The sequence below is a fragment of the Carcharodon carcharias genome, chromosome 5 (genome assembly GCF_017639515.1).
Source record: "Carcharodon carcharias isolate sCarCar2 chromosome 5, sCarCar2.pri, whole genome shotgun sequence".
Lineage (NCBI taxonomy): Eukaryota > Metazoa > Chordata > Chondrichthyes > Lamniformes > Lamnidae > Carcharodon > Carcharodon carcharias.
Genome location: NC_054471.1, coordinates 171,218,503 through 171,233,976, shown reverse-complemented (window position 1 = coordinate 171,233,976; position 15,474 = coordinate 171,218,503). Strand labels below are relative to the sequence as shown.

General features: G+C 40.9%; 1 protein-coding gene across 3 annotated transcripts in view; it reads right to left on the bottom strand.

Moving 5' to 3' along the window:
- LOC121277593 (grainyhead-like protein 1 homolog) overlaps window positions 1-15,474 on the bottom strand; it is a 106,917-nt gene that overhangs the window by 57,489 nt on the left and 33,954 nt on the right. For 2 of the 3 annotated variants that reach the window (XM_041187118.1, XM_041187116.1), the window contains exons 6-9: window positions 8,453-8,532; window positions 6,747-6,903; window positions 6,188-6,299; window positions 2,902-2,996 (exon numbers count right to left, since the gene is read on the bottom strand). In XM_041187118.1, coding sequence (XP_041043052.1) covers window positions 2,902-2,996; window positions 6,188-6,299; window positions 6,747-6,903; window positions 8,453-8,532 — 444 coding nt within the window. The remainder of the gene's footprint in view (window positions 1-2,901; window positions 2,997-6,187; window positions 6,300-6,746; window positions 6,904-8,452; window positions 8,533-15,474) is intronic. The other variant, XM_041187117.1, reaches the window with a different exon arrangement.

Sequence of the window (15,474 nt, the reverse complement as noted above, 5' to 3'; positions counted from 1 at the left end):
GTCTCATAGGCCTTTTCTCTAACTCAAGATGGAATGGTGAGAATGTTCCAATCTGCAAACTTCACTCACCAACAGAAAATAAATAACCATCAATCACAAACTACATTTACTTGCAACAAGATGACTTTTTTGGACTTTAAGGAAAAGTGCAACTTAAACATCGTTCTACCATAGCAGCAGAGTGTGTGCATTACACAGTAAAGCAGTTCTGTGATTATGAAGCATCCTAACACCTAGCAACATGAGCAATGTCATAAGCGATCTTCTTGTAGCAGTCATCTAATCATGACTTTTGACTTGCCCATTTTCAACTTTGGCATCAGTTGTTTCACTTGGTAATACTCTCACCTCAAGGTTAAAAAGTTCAAAGTTCATGCCTCATTCATGGATGTTGAGCACGTAATCCAGACTGACACCCGAGATGTAATTGAGGAAATTCTGTATTGTCAAAGGTGGTTTCCTTCAGATACCAAGGGCTGAATTTTACCATCAGCGAGCAGGGGGCGGGGCCTGCTCGCCGACACGTAAAATAACGTGGGATCACAACGGGGGAACCCCCAATGTTATCCCACCCCATTTATATTTTCAGGAAGGCAGGGGCGCAGCAAAATCAGCTGTGGGCCCGCCAACCTGTCAATGGCCAATTGAGGCCATTGACAGGATCATTGAAACAATTAAAGGACCTGCCCGTCCAACCTTAAAGGTTGGTGGGCAGGCCAGGAACCCGGGCGGGAATTAGAAAAAACATGAAACTTCATCCACCAGTGGGATGAGGTTTCATGTAGGCATTTATAAAGTTTTAGTGTAATTTATGAACATGTCCCATCTCACGTGACATTGTCACATGAGGGGGACATGTTAAGGATTTTTTTAATGTTTTTAAACTGTCAGCGATCTCCCTGAGGCAGCACTTAGCCTTAGGGAGGTGTGCGCTCTTTCGTGCGCATGTGCGAAAGAGCGCACTCTCGCTTTTGGGGAATCCCCCATGCCCGCACAGGAAGCGCATAGGCGCTTCCCGGCAGACGTCACGCTGGGCGAGCCTTAATTGGCCCGCCCAAGTAAAATGGCGGCAGGGTCTGCTTCTCCGGCGGGGATCGGCTCCCCACCTGCCGGAGATTGGGCCGGGCCTGCCCGCTCAGCAGGCAGAAAATTCTGCCCCAAGACTCTGTCCACCTTCTCAGATGGGCATTAAAGATTGCATGGTATTAAATGAGGAACATCAGGAAATTTGTTCGAATCAACATTCCTTCCTCAACCAATGCCATGAAAAACAGATAAATTGGTCTTTCATCGGTTTTTGGGATCTTGCTTTGCACCAAATAGCTGCTGTAAGTGTCTAAATAACAAAAATCACTACTTTGGAGTGCAAAGAGCAGTGTTTGCCTTGTGGAGGCCCAATACGAAAGGTTCAGTTTGGTGCTCCTACATTTTACAAGATAATGGTACTAAATACTACCTTCTTAATCTAGTGTCAAAACCACACCAGCATGTGAGAAGAGTAAGGAACTGTCTGGAGGAGTCCCAGCCCAAAAAATTAATCTGTCCCTTCAAACAGTGACTAAACCAATGCATAAATTCCAGCACTTGTCTTAACTGCAGAGAGCACTGTTTAATCGGTTTATGCCTTTTTGGTGATGTGAGAAATGGTCAGTTGGGAGAGGAGAGGAGAGAACACAAGGGAGGGAGGGAGGGAAATGGAGAAAAAGTGGAAGGAAGAAAGTCGCCCAGCAGCCAGGGGGCCATTACCTATCCTCAATTCTCCTCATGTTTGCAGAAGATTAATCTTATTCCATGTTATGGGTTATAAATTATAAATGAGTGGAAGGGAGAGGGGCAGGGATGCAGTGCACTGACAACACTCAGCCCCAGCATCCTTCTAAAATGTAGCTAGGATGTGAGCAATAGGTTCCACTTAGAATGCTTTACGTTTAGATTTTGGACTTGGGTAATGGTGGCTTTTACATGTAGGCAAGACCATTAATGATATCGTGAGGCACACAACTAGTCCCTCCACTGATCAAGAAGCCACAGATCGGATCAAGATCCCATGCAATTCCCTAACATCACCCCATTTCCCCCAACCCAAACTCATTCAAATTAATTCCTTATGCATGAAACATTTCAAGATGTTTTTGAGATACATAAGAAAGTGCTATATAAATGCAGTGTCTCTGTTCATTCTTTTGGCTGTGCCCTGCATTATAAACTTTGACCCTTCACCTAGGCTTCCTCATAAAAAAAACAGGACTCATAAAACAGTTGCATACTCAAGGCACACAGACATTAAAAAGTCACAATTGTCTTAAAGTCTCCTGAACAACATTAATCAATCTCGTAAAGAGATCCATATACACTGCTGCGACTGGTCAGGAAACAGCATCCCAACTTCAGATCCTCCCGCAAATTTGCAAATCATGATCTAATTGGCGCAAGAGCTCAGTTTGCCAGAGATGACAGCACTTATTTTTTAACCACCACAAACATTTTAATTGAAGGTTTTTAAGTATTTTTGGCAAATTGCTCAGTGTTTATGCTCCTAGTTAGTGAAGCATCACAAGTCAGCAGTAGGCATTTCCAGACTGGATATCACACAAGAATGAACATCTCTCTCTCTCAATGATGTTTGCTAAATTACATTGCAATTAATATGGAGTTGCACCCACCAAGAATCAAGTTGAAATGACTAAATTAAAATGGACTCCGAGAGGCAATAGAGAATGAAGATCTTCATCCCGTTAGTTCTGACAGGACTTGAACCCAAGGTGAAGGTTGAAATTGCAGAAGCACTGATAAAGGTACAGACAAGTCTGAATGTTCACAATTGTGCCTTCTTGTCTGGTGAAAACCCAATCATGTTAAAACAAATTGAAATAAGCCGCAGTGCAGGGAACACAGTCCTACCTTAGCTTCATCATTGATATCCCATGTAAAGGAGATGGCATTGTAAGCAATTTCTTCAATGTTACTAATTGTGTTGAAACTTTCTTTGTAATCAGCTGCAGGAAAACAGCAATAAGGGAGTGATTATTTTTTCAAAAAAGTCTTAATAAGCCTGTCTAAACTTGAACTGCATAAAGGTTGCTTGTGTATACACACACACACACACTTCCCCCTTATGCCCAACAAGACACAAAGAAACTCGCAATATTTTTCCATTGCCAAAACCCCCATCTGTACATTGAATCGCCATTTTGCCAATGGCCGCACCACATCAGAAATGATTCATTTAAGGGTAGATTTTCTGAAGTGACATGGATCTTCACATGCTGAAATTACACATTAGGTGTTTCAGGTGTCAGGCCCAATGGCCCTGCAGAGTTTTTGATCCGACAAAGTTAATGGCCAAAAAATCCTGTGGAGCTTGCTGCCCTTAATGTCCCTATTCTCAATGTGCACTCTTGATGTGTGAACATTGGAAGCACAAATTCATAAAATAAATCCTTACATTTACTTGACTTGAGGGTGTACATAGAGAAATACAATTTCCAAAATTGATTTTGAAGAAATTATATTTTATATTCAGCTTCAAGGGGAAGAGTCGATAATTAAAATGCCTCTACCCAGCTCTGAATGTACACAAACATAAAACATTCCTGAGCTTACACTTTTTTTTAAAGGTACAGAAGAATTTGAGAATGAAGTTAGGGTATATGAAGTATTAATCTGTCCAGTTCATCCCTTGTATAACATTTCACATTGCATTGGACCCATTTGATTTTCATAATGATTTTGTTTCACCCTGTACCCAAGAATTGGCATTCTCTGGTAGTCTGGTCTCTAGGAGCCTTTTGTCTGGATTACCCATCCAAAAGGTCTCAAGTAAAATTTCAAAGTTGAGGGCTTAACTGCCCAAAGCATTCATTCCCCTAGTGATCTGGAAGACCTGGAGGGCAAGGAGGAGTTAAGTGTCTAAAGTAGACAATTGCCTGGTGTCAATAAAAGAAAGCTACTCCTCTGAGGTGCTCATTTTGCTGGCACTCTAAAGAGGCACTCCCCTCACACACCAGCAATTTGTATTTAAGAAGTCTAGATTCATTTAGTCTTAATATTGGTGTTCAAGTCCCATGCTAATCTGAATCCCCTCTCTTTATCCCTTACACTATGGCTCCTTGACCAAAGCTCTCAAAAAAGGTTAAAGCAAAGTTCTGTGTTTTTTACCTTCAACCGTAAAGTTCTGTTGAGAAATCAATCCAAGATTTCTCATGAAAAGCTACTAAAAAAATCCATTCCAAACAGATGAGTCTGGCCTGAAACCTAACAATAGTCACTGACGTCTTGCATGACAACCAGCAATGTCTATCCTATAATTATTAAAGCTTTGCAATTGGTGTTAGATTGCAAGATAAAACTCCGTATGTCAACAGTTCATGTGGAAGAAAGAAAGGAATTTGCATATATGTCTGCTTACATCAATCTCCTTATGACTATAAATGAAATCATTGGTCATGAAGGGTCATCAGGTCAAACTTCCTGAATTAAAATTATCCTCAAATGATGCTGGACTACTAACTAGCTGCAGCCAGGATATGCAGCCACTTGAATGATTGCAGCTGGGACACAGTCAAAGTTGATTAATCCAGGTATTTTTATTTTTGTTTTTGTTTTGATTAATCCACTATGGGGAAAGAACCTAATCCAAGAAAGTTGTATATTCACTAAGGTTGAATCAGGAGAATGCTTTTTTATAAATAATCAGATTGCTTCGCCTGACCTTCTGCCAATGGTCATTAACAATACCTGGGCAGCACATTCCCTTCATAATTTAAGCATATTGCAAAAGGTACACACTTCACCCCACCTGAATATCGTAACTAATCAAGCTATAAGCACAAACCAAAGCTACCAGACAACAAGTCTGTGGGCAAGCATTGAACTGTAACTCTTTCGAGTACAAACATGTTTCCATCTGTTTCTATTCAGATGAAGTTACATTGTTTCATACTTTGCCATTGTGAGATGTGAACTCTTGATCTTGGGGTTACAAGCCCAGTACCATAACCACTTGGCTATTTAGGCCAAGCAAACATTGAACTGTAACCAAGCACTACCACCACTCCCCAGAATCAGTCCTTGGAGTCACACATAAGCCAGACCACACTGAACGAGTTTGCTCGTTATTACGACACCACATGCACTGCATCTTGTACACTATTAGCATAACAAAGCGACATTATATGGCAATCTACTCCTGAATTCAAAGGCAGTTTTGCCTCTCCCCACCCCACACCAAAGGTGGACAGGTACAGGCACCGGAGAACAATTGCAAAAGAAATTCTCAGTTGTAACATACAATGACAGACATCTTAAGTGTGGAGGTGATTCCTGCCCATTTGAGTACAAAACAAACACACAAAGTGAAGGTCATTAGCAAAATAGACCCTCTAGCTGGCTGAGGTCCCCACTACAGGCAAGTCAGGGGCTTATGGATCTCATGCAAATTAAGGTCCTCTGAAAAAATCAAGATCCCCAATACAATTTTAAGCTGTAAAGAAAATTAAAACCCTGCTGATCGAGTGCATCTTATTCTGATCTCAGAGTTAAGAGTGAGTTGTAACTTTGAAAACTGCTTGTTTGCAATTTTTCCTTGTGGTTAATTAGCTCAATAAACAACGCAACCTTATGGTGGGTAATGCTCTAGCTGCACTGTTCTGAGTGGAGGGGAAAGAAGAAGAAGAGCAACACCAGCAAAAGAGTACGCAACAATCAGTAGGAGCTGCAGAAGACAGCAGTTTAGGGGACTGTTTGCAGAAGGACTCATCCATCCAACAGGACCTATCGGATAAGGGTGGCCTTTCTAGAGATGTCTGAGGAGGTTACATTTCTCAAGACAGGTTGTCTTTGATCTTTTGCAGCCGCCTGGAGGAAGACCTGCTGCACCAAAGGGTCATGCCTTGCCAATGGCTGGAAAGGTGACAATTACCCTGAAGTTCTTTGCCTCAGGATCATTCCAGGGCTCTGCCATGGACATCGAATGCATCCTGCAGTCAGGCACAGCAAGGACAACAAGGTGGTGACCAACACTTTATTTTCTAAGGTGGATCAATACAAATCATTTCCCATTGGTGACCACAGTCAAAATGAGAGGTGCAGTCCACAAGGACACACTGCACCATGCTATCCTGCTAAGCGTTTACTTTTTTAAACAAACTGCTTTTTATTTAATAGCAAGAAGTTGCTGGTTCCATACCAATATCAATGCAGCGTTGTTTCGCAGTGTGCTGCCGGGAGTGCCAATATTTCCAGTGCCTAAGTTGCTCATCACGGATTTTATCATCACCAAAAACAACCATTATTACACTCTGAAAACAGAAGGAAATTCAGAATGTTACATTATAATAAGGAAGTGGAAACTTTAACCATGACCAAAAAAAATAGAAAGAAAATGATATGCGATGTCCCATTTACTGCACACAATCCTTTCTTCTAAAAAAAAAGCGGGCTAGATTTGGAGTTTGTGCAAGAGTGATAAGCAGGTCTCAGAGAATCAACAATCTGTCTTACATCAATTCTGAAGATAATGGAAAGTTAGAATCTACCCCACTTAACAGGAGCTTGGGTGGTTCAATTAAGTAGTGAAAGTTTTTCACAACGTGGATGCTTCTTTCAAGGAGTATACCAAGCATTTTTTATTAAAAAACATTTATTTTTTTAAATAAATGAAAATGGTTACAGTACTTGGACAGTTAACAGTTAGATCTTATCACAATAAAATATAGCTGACATTCACACAAAACACAAATACTTACTCTGACTTTGCTGACTGGGTGATGGATTTCTTCATTGGAACCCGCTTCTTTGAGTGTGATGGGATAAAACTGCCCCTTGTTCAAGTACGTCATGGTTCCATCACCTGCCTTCTGTTTAAGTGACTTGGAAGCTTCCAACACATATTCAAACGTACTTCTGACAAATGGTAAATAAAAACATTGAACCATATGTCCAATGCTCAGTTAGAAAGCTTTGCATTATTCTACTCAGCTTACATACTTATACATCAAAACATGTATTTCCTGAACAATTAACATGGATCAATAATTTTGAGAGCATAAGAGTTGGTTTCTGCCCTGATTGATGCACTTCATCAGTTCACAACACAGACCTAGAAGATTCTTGGTTCAGTCACCCGGTTAGAAAGATATGCTGCTGGCATCAGATGAAGAGGATTGGGAGGAGGCCTGTGCGGGGCACAACTGCCAGCACAGACCAGTTGGGCTGAATAGCCTGTTTCAGGAGTATAAGCTCTAATTCTACGCAGTAGTTTGTGCCATGTCAGCTGATCGCAACAGATGTAGCAGGAGCCAGAGCACTATATTTAGCACCAGCAGCTCTGGGCCAGATAGGGATCAGTTGGCCAGGATTCCCACTCCCAATTGCTGGTCAGCAACCTCTGCCTAAAGTTCACATGGATTTCAAGCGAGGGCAGATTCAGGCTTAGTTCTAATACATGCAACTGTTAACACTCAATATTTGGGCTCATATACAAGGAATGGTCAACTGAGTGAGGTACCAGAGGGAAACCAGCACCTGTGAAATTGTATCCCAGGAAGTTGATGCTTTTCGGAAGGGAGGGGAGGAGATGGCAGAGTGGGAGGAAAAATCGGTGGGAAAAAATTAATTATAAACACTTATTTTCCAAGAGACCTGCAGGAAGTAAAACACTAAGGTAGAGAATTGCTTCACAGAATAGATCACTGTGATTCTTGCACCATCCATGGAAGATAGACGGCAGTAAGATGTGGGGTTGGATAGATATTCTGATATTTTCTTTGATTACCACTGGGGATCAAGGTGCATTTTTGTATAACTTTCCTCCTGCAAATTAAATTGATGGGATGAAGCCTGTGGTAGAAAATGATAGGCTGAATGGCCTTTCCCAATTCCTTGCTGTCCTAAGCACCTACGTCTCACAGAAAAACAAACATTCTGCTAAATATCATTCAGTTCAGTATTGCCCTAACATTTCAAGAGCCCTGTAAACAACTATCAAACATCTAATAATTCTGCTAGTCCCACAAAAGAAATGGCACTCTGCTCACTATGTGTATTACTGGTCTTTATTTACTCCAAAGATCAAGTTAAGTGTTAGCCATTGCAATAAAGAGGATACAAGCTAGAATAAGGGGTTTCTGATAATTCCCAGTACATTGCATGAGTTATGCAGCAACAATACACTTTCTGATCCCAGACCACTGAACGATCAGCTAATTAAAATGCTTGAGTTAATATGGTTATGGCCAATACTGTCTGCTGTTGAGTTCTATTTTAAAGCTTTAAAGCATTAACTCCTTCCTGGGATAGGGTTTCACGGGTGCTGGTTTCCCTCTGGTACTTCACTCAATTGACAATCCCTTGTATATGAGCCCAAATATTGAGTGTCAACAGGCTGGTCAACAGTCAGGTGTATTAGGGCTAAGTCCCACAAAAAGTTGATAGGAGTATTTAAAATAGTTACCTCATTCTATCGAAGGCATACTCCTCTGAACTCATAGTGGGCATTCGAATGTGGAGATCGGTAGGAAAGCCAAATACCTGCTGATGAAACAAAACATAAGAAATATAGAATGAAAAAAGGCCACTCAGCCCATGACTGCACTCAGAGATTTGTACTATGTATCCTGTCATGGACTTTAATTTGGTTAATCTTCTGAGGGAAAGTCCTAAAAAAAATTTAGCCAGGCCAAAAGGTAAATGATAAATATACAACCTGTACTATTGAAACATAAGCAATTGTATGCCATAAGAATTATTCTCCTGGTCCCAGCAATTTTAACTAGATCTTCATCAGTAAGAACGTATGGACTGAATTTATATTTGCAGCAGTTTTCAATTTCAATGTTCGATATGCAATAAAATAGTTTCTTTTTCAGGAGCCTTCTAACACATTCAATATTACATTTGGCACTGAGCAACTTGTCCTTTTCAATCACACCTTAATTAGCATCAGCCCGATTTTGATCCAGAGATAAGCTAATTATGCTGGATGAACTTAAAAACTATTTTTCCTTTAAATTGTCAAAGCTCACGACTAAGGCAGGAGTATAAAATTCAATTTCTGTTTGTGCACGTGCTACTTGTTCACCCAGGATGAACACCAAAACGTGTTCGTATTTGCGCTGTTAGAAGTTTTGCCGAGTAAGGCTGTGCACCACTGGTACTGTGTCAGCCTGGTTCTGCTGGTAATAATTTTCTCTGAGTGGGGTTGAAGCCCTACTCCAGGACTTCAGTGCATGCTCTAGGCAGACATGTCATTGCAGCACAGAAGAATGGTGCACTGCCAAAGGTACAATATTTCAGGTAAAATTACAAAATTAGGTTCCCGTTTGCATACTCTTCTGGACATTAAAGGATTTGTGACACCATTCGATGAAAAGCAAGTAGCTCTCCGGATATTCTGGCTGATGTTCTTCCCACCACGGAAAGTTATTTATCTTATTGACATTTTTGGAGACTACTTTGAGCAAAATGGTTGCTGCATTTTGCTGTCATGGCAACAATGACTGCACTTCAAAGCAACTCAGTGTATGTGAAATGACTTGTGATGTCCTGGGAGAAAGAATAAATGCAAGCTTTTTCCTGCTCTAAGCAGTGTAAAATTACAGTGTGGGCTATAATTTTCCCTCTCCATTAACTTCAACAAAAAGCAGATGGAAGTATAAACCAGAAAACAGCACCTTATACTCATGACTACTTTTCCACTTAAAATCAGCAAATTAAGGTAAATATACACCCACACAGTTGTAATTCTTCTTCCCATTAGTTGAGCAGCATCTTATGGACCAGCTAAAGTATTCCACTTGCTTGCCAGCCTACAATTATTCTCCCACACATTTCACTAGATTGGAAAATCCAGAAGTTGGCGAGAACCGGAGCAGCAAGTCCAATTTGTTTATCAATTCATTTTTTAAATGAAGCCCTGTTTGGGTCTTAGGGAGACTCTGACATCAATGTGCTGTCACCGCATTTATCCTGGTCTCTATCGCAGTTCTGTAACAGTACAGAGGTTAAATCACCAGCCTGAGTCTCGCATGGGGGGAAAAAATCTTAGGCTTTGGGATGCCCTGAGCTGGTGTAAGGCACATTATATATGCAAATATTTCTTTATTGCTGATGGCAGCCATTTCAGAATTTTTGAAATTAAGAAACATGGACAAAGAGGCAAAGCCTGTAAGCACAGGCTATAAGTAAGATTGAAAATAAGAGGGAAGAAGCAATGACTTGGTGACATCAAGCACGGCTGTTAAAGGCCTATATATTACGTAGAAGGAATAATAACACTAGAACATTTACTACTTAACCTTTCCATAGATTCAACTATGCTCATAGATGAGCACACAATGTTGCAAGATGTTAACTTTAGCTATATTGAAGTTTAAGTGTATCTATTACAAAGTTTTCCATTTTAAATACAAAGGGATAGAAATTCACCTTGGACAGTAATGTAAAATGGGTAGTATCACATCAGCCACCTGTTGTACACCCTGCCCAATATTCTGTTCCAACGACTTTAAGAAAGGTTTGTATCTCTACAGCATAATTCCCGGCTTAAGAACACCCCAAGGTGCTTTATATCCAGTGAAGAACTTTAACTGTAGTCACTGTTGTAATGTAGGAAATGAGGCAACCAACTTAGTCGCAGCAAACTCCCACAAAGAGCAATGGAATAACAAATAGATAATCTGCTTTTGTGAAATCAAAACAAAAATGCTGAACATACTCAGCAGGTCAGGCAGCATCTTTAGAGAGCAAGAGAATTAACGTTTCAGGTCAATGAACCTTCAGAACTGTTCTGATGAAAGGTCATCACTGACCCGAAACATTAATCTGGTTTCTCTCCACAGACGCTACCTGACCTGCTGAGTAATTCCAGCATTTTCTGTTTTTAATTTAAGATTTCCATCATCTGCAGCATTTTGCTTTTGTATAGGTTTCAGTGATATTGGTTGAGAAATAAATGTCAGCAAGGACTCCAGAAAGAACACCCCTGGTCTTCTAAACAGTGCAATGAAATCTTTTACCGCTCAAGGGAAAAATAAGGCACCATTTTTTAACATATCATCTGAAAGATGGCACCTCAGACTGTGAAAAACTCTCAGCGCTGCACTGGCATGTCAGCCCAGGTTTTGCACTCCAGGGCTTGACTGTGATTTGAACTTACAATCTCTAGACTCAAAGGTGAGAGTGCTACCAACTGAGCTCTTGTGGCTTTGAAGGTAAAACTGCAAACGACTTCAGCTGGGATTTTCCGGCCCCGCAGTGGCAGGGCCTGCTGTGAGGGATCCTGTAGGCCAGCCAGAAGTCCACTGACTTTCGGCGGGGCTGGAAGATCCTGGCAATGAGAGAGGCCGGAAAACCCCAGCCTTTATTATTGTTAAACACATTAGCTGAAGTGTAAATTAATTATAAATTAATTTGTCAGAAACCCAAACACATCAGTTCACCAACATGCCCTAATTTATTACAAATTTACTTAAATAGAAGTTTTGGAGAGGTATAAAATTGGACAAAGATAACATTTCTCCGGATTATCAGTAATGTACAATGGCGTGTACAAAAGAGAAGGGATACGATCTATGTTTGGTCATCTGAACTAATATCTCCTTATGTGGTTTGGTGTCATACTTTGTTTTATGATGCTGACCGCCTTCAGACATTTCATTATATTAAAAGGTGCTATATAAACACAAGTTGTTGCTATAGACTTGGGAGTTTTTTTATATTCGGTATACTGCATTCATATGCAGTGTGTTATTTATCTGTAACTGTGGTAAACAGGAACAGCTGTGATGGTTAAAGCTGTTTAGTTGTTATATAATGTATTAGATTACTGTAAATGGTTGTGGTAAAGGCTGTAATTGAAGTTACTAATCAGACTAGGAAAGTTCTAGTTAATTACAGGCCTAGTATGTTCTTGTTCTATGCGATGGTATAATTGTTCTATATTACGAAATAGAACATGAGAGTATTTAATAGCTGAGAAATGCTAGGCAGGCACAATAACAAATTGTATTTATATTACATCTTTAACCTAGTAAAATGCCCCAAGGCACGTCATCAAAAAAAATTGACATCAAGCCGCATAATGAGATGTTAGAACAGATAATCAAAAGCTCGGTTAAAGACATAGGCTTTAAGGAGCATCTTGAAGTAGGAGAGAGTGTTGGAATGGCAGAGGAGTTTAGGGGAGGAATTACAGAGCTTAAATCCTAGGATGACATGGCTGTCAATGTTGGGGTGATTAAAATTAATGAGCAACATGCCAGAATTTAAGCACACAGATGTTGCAGAGGGTTGTTGGGCTGGAGGAAGCTACAGAAATGGAGAGGGGAGAGGACAAGGAGGGAACTGTAAACATGGATGAGAATTTTAAAATCGAGGCATTGTCAGACCGAAAGCCAACATAGGATGGTAAACACAAGGTTAATGGGTGAACAGAATGGTGCAAGTTAGGATACAGGCAGCAGACTTTTGGATGAGCTCATGTTTACGTAGAATGAAAGGTGACAAACTGCCCAGAACCATCCCATTTCTTTTGCAATGTCTCAAACATGTCCACCTACAATCTTGCCAAACCTTGCAATCCCTTTGATCTTTCTTTCTCTCTAATTACACAATTAGTTGTCCTGGAACCCATATAACACAACGTTTCTTTCCATTTTCTGTCTTCCAATTTGTCTTGTGATGAGACCTAGTAACCCTAGCTGATACTTTTCCTTTACAGCCAATGGTAGCGACGCTACTATTCAAACTATACTTAAACTTGATCAACTGAAAACTTCTTTTGAAAAACAGAACAGGGCACTACATTGGTAAAATAACTATACAATAGGAATGAACTCACAGATAGAATTGGTTTCCTTGGGTTCCAGCTAATTAAAGTTTTATATTTTAACATTTAAAGTATGGAGAGAGAAACCCAACCCAATGTAGTCAAAGAGTAATTAGATAATGGCATGTAAAAACAGGAAATGCTGGAAAAACTAAGCAGATCTGGCAGCTGCTGTGGAGAGAGAAACAGAGTTAACGCTTCAAGTCCATACGTTTTTCTCTCTCCACAGATGCTGTCAGACCTGCTGAGTTTTTCCAGCATTTCCTGTTTTAACTTCAGCCTTCCAACATCTGCGGTATTTTGCTTTTAAATAACAGCATACTTTGCTACATAACAGTTAACATACTTGTTAAAATAATTCACCATTTATGGAAACAGGCATTTTTTTCCTGAGAGGGTCTCTCATTTTTACTCTACTAGTTCTTTCATATCAAGCATCATTTTAAGGGCATGATTTTCGCTCAGGTTTCTTGACACCTTGGCCAGAATTTTGACCTTGATGGGCAGGCTGGCCCCACTGGCTTGGTGGCAGGCGGGTAGCCAAACTCCGCTACCAAAACGGGCCCCACCACCATTTTGAGTGGGCAGGCCAATTAAGGCCTGCCCGACAGGAAGGCTTCCTGTGCAGGGGGTGGAGGGATTCCCCATCTGTCAAAGTCTCAGGGAGAGTGCTGAATGTTTAAAAAATCTTTAAAAATAAAGAAAAACATTAACATGTCCCTGAGATAAAAACAAAAAACCACGGATGCTGGAAATCCAAAACAAAAACAGAATTACCTGGAAAAACTCAGCAGGTCTGGCAGCATTGGCAGAGAAGAAAAGAGTTGACGTTTCAAGTCCTCATGACCCTTCAACAGAACTAGGTGAATCCAAGGAGAGGGGTGAAATATAATGTGGTTTAACATGTCCCCCTCAAGTGACACTGTCACACGAGATGGGACATGTTAATGAATATGAGTGAAACTTTAATAAACTTTTTAAAAACTGAGATGAAACTTCATCCCGCCAGTGGATGAAGTTTTATCTTTTATCAGAAGCCCGCTGGGACTCCTGGCTTCCCCGCCAGCCTTAAGATTGGACGGGCAGGTCTTTCAACAAGTTTAATGATCTGATCAATGGCCTCAATTGGCCATTGACAGGTCGGTGGGCGAACAGCTGATTTCCCTATCTGCCAATCTTCCTAAAAATTTAAATGGACCGGGATGACATTGGGGCTTCCTCCTGATGTCATCCCGCATCATTTTCCTCTGGGCAAGCAGGCCCGGCCCCCAAATCGCTGACAGGAAAATTCTTGCCCTTATTTGAGTGAGTGTGTACTGTGTTAACTCAATCCTAGATTTGCGCTTTTCCTGCCCCACTATGCAGGAAGAAACTTTGGAATAGAAGGTGGGCCTTTTAGATGTGCCTTTTTACATACGTAAAATGAACACCACAAAGCTTGATTTTGTGGATTAATATTCTGTGTCCCTGCTAAAATTGATACCGGCCATTTTTCAGGCATCCCTGGCAGCCACCTAAAACTGGTTCCAGACCCTGTAAACATGTAAATGAGGAGCCTCATGCCTGCGTTTGGCCCCCTCAGAAATTGGGCTATGAGTGGGGTATACCAGCTCAGGATTCTTCAGCAGACATCAAATTAAGGTTCTGAGATGGTTAATAAAAACCTTTCTTTAGAGACAATCATAATCAGCACTGACCACCCACACCTCCCCACCCCACCACATCATTAACTCCAACCCACACTCCCAGGACTTATCTTTAGGCTGCCAAATACAATATATGTGCGAGCTGCTTGTGCACACAATAGGCGCAAGCAGCTCCCACAATTTTTTCTTTTAAATTTTAAATGCATCCCAAGGCCCAATTTTCGGCAAGCTTTCTCTTAGATTTGAAAACAGGCCCAGCTAAATTTCTAACCCCTTGTTTCAAACCTCCCCCACAGACACACAGAACTTAAGGATAACTGCAGAAACAAATTTGCATTCTGCATCTCTGCCACACTTAAGTCACAAATGGTGTATTTTCACAAAACTTTGATGAAATCCAACAATGGTCTAAGACAAGGAACTTTCCTGTTCTCAGTTGCTTCCACTGTTTGCATTTCATCACATTTTGTGCAATTATTCAAGTGAATACCTGCCATTCACAGAAAAGCAAAGCAAAAGGATCTGAAGGCATTGGGTAAAGGGCAGTTTACAATGAAGAGGACTCAGAATATTCCCCCAATTTTATTGGGGTGAAATTCATCAGGTGGTAGCGAATCAGCAGCTGGTTTTACTCTGCCAGATTTTCTTTTCAGGCAGGTTGTTAGATAGGCTGCAATTCATTATTGCCATTTTCAGACAACCGCCCAATGTGACCAGTGATTTACCAATCACTGAGCAAACTCAGTAAATTGATGACATGGTGCATTTAGATTCAGCTTCAATTAACAATGCTGCAAGGAGTGGTGTGTGTCATGGTCCACTGGAACACCACTTCATGGCATAATGGAACATTGGTTCAATTCCTCCCATCCAATTCTGCCGAGTTCTCAATCTCCGTCATGCTGTTGTGGGGTAGCGTCAGTGAGGATAGAAATCAAGTCATCCACGACCTGCTTCTACTCACCTCATAGCACAGGCTCAGGGTGGTATTAACAGAGGACT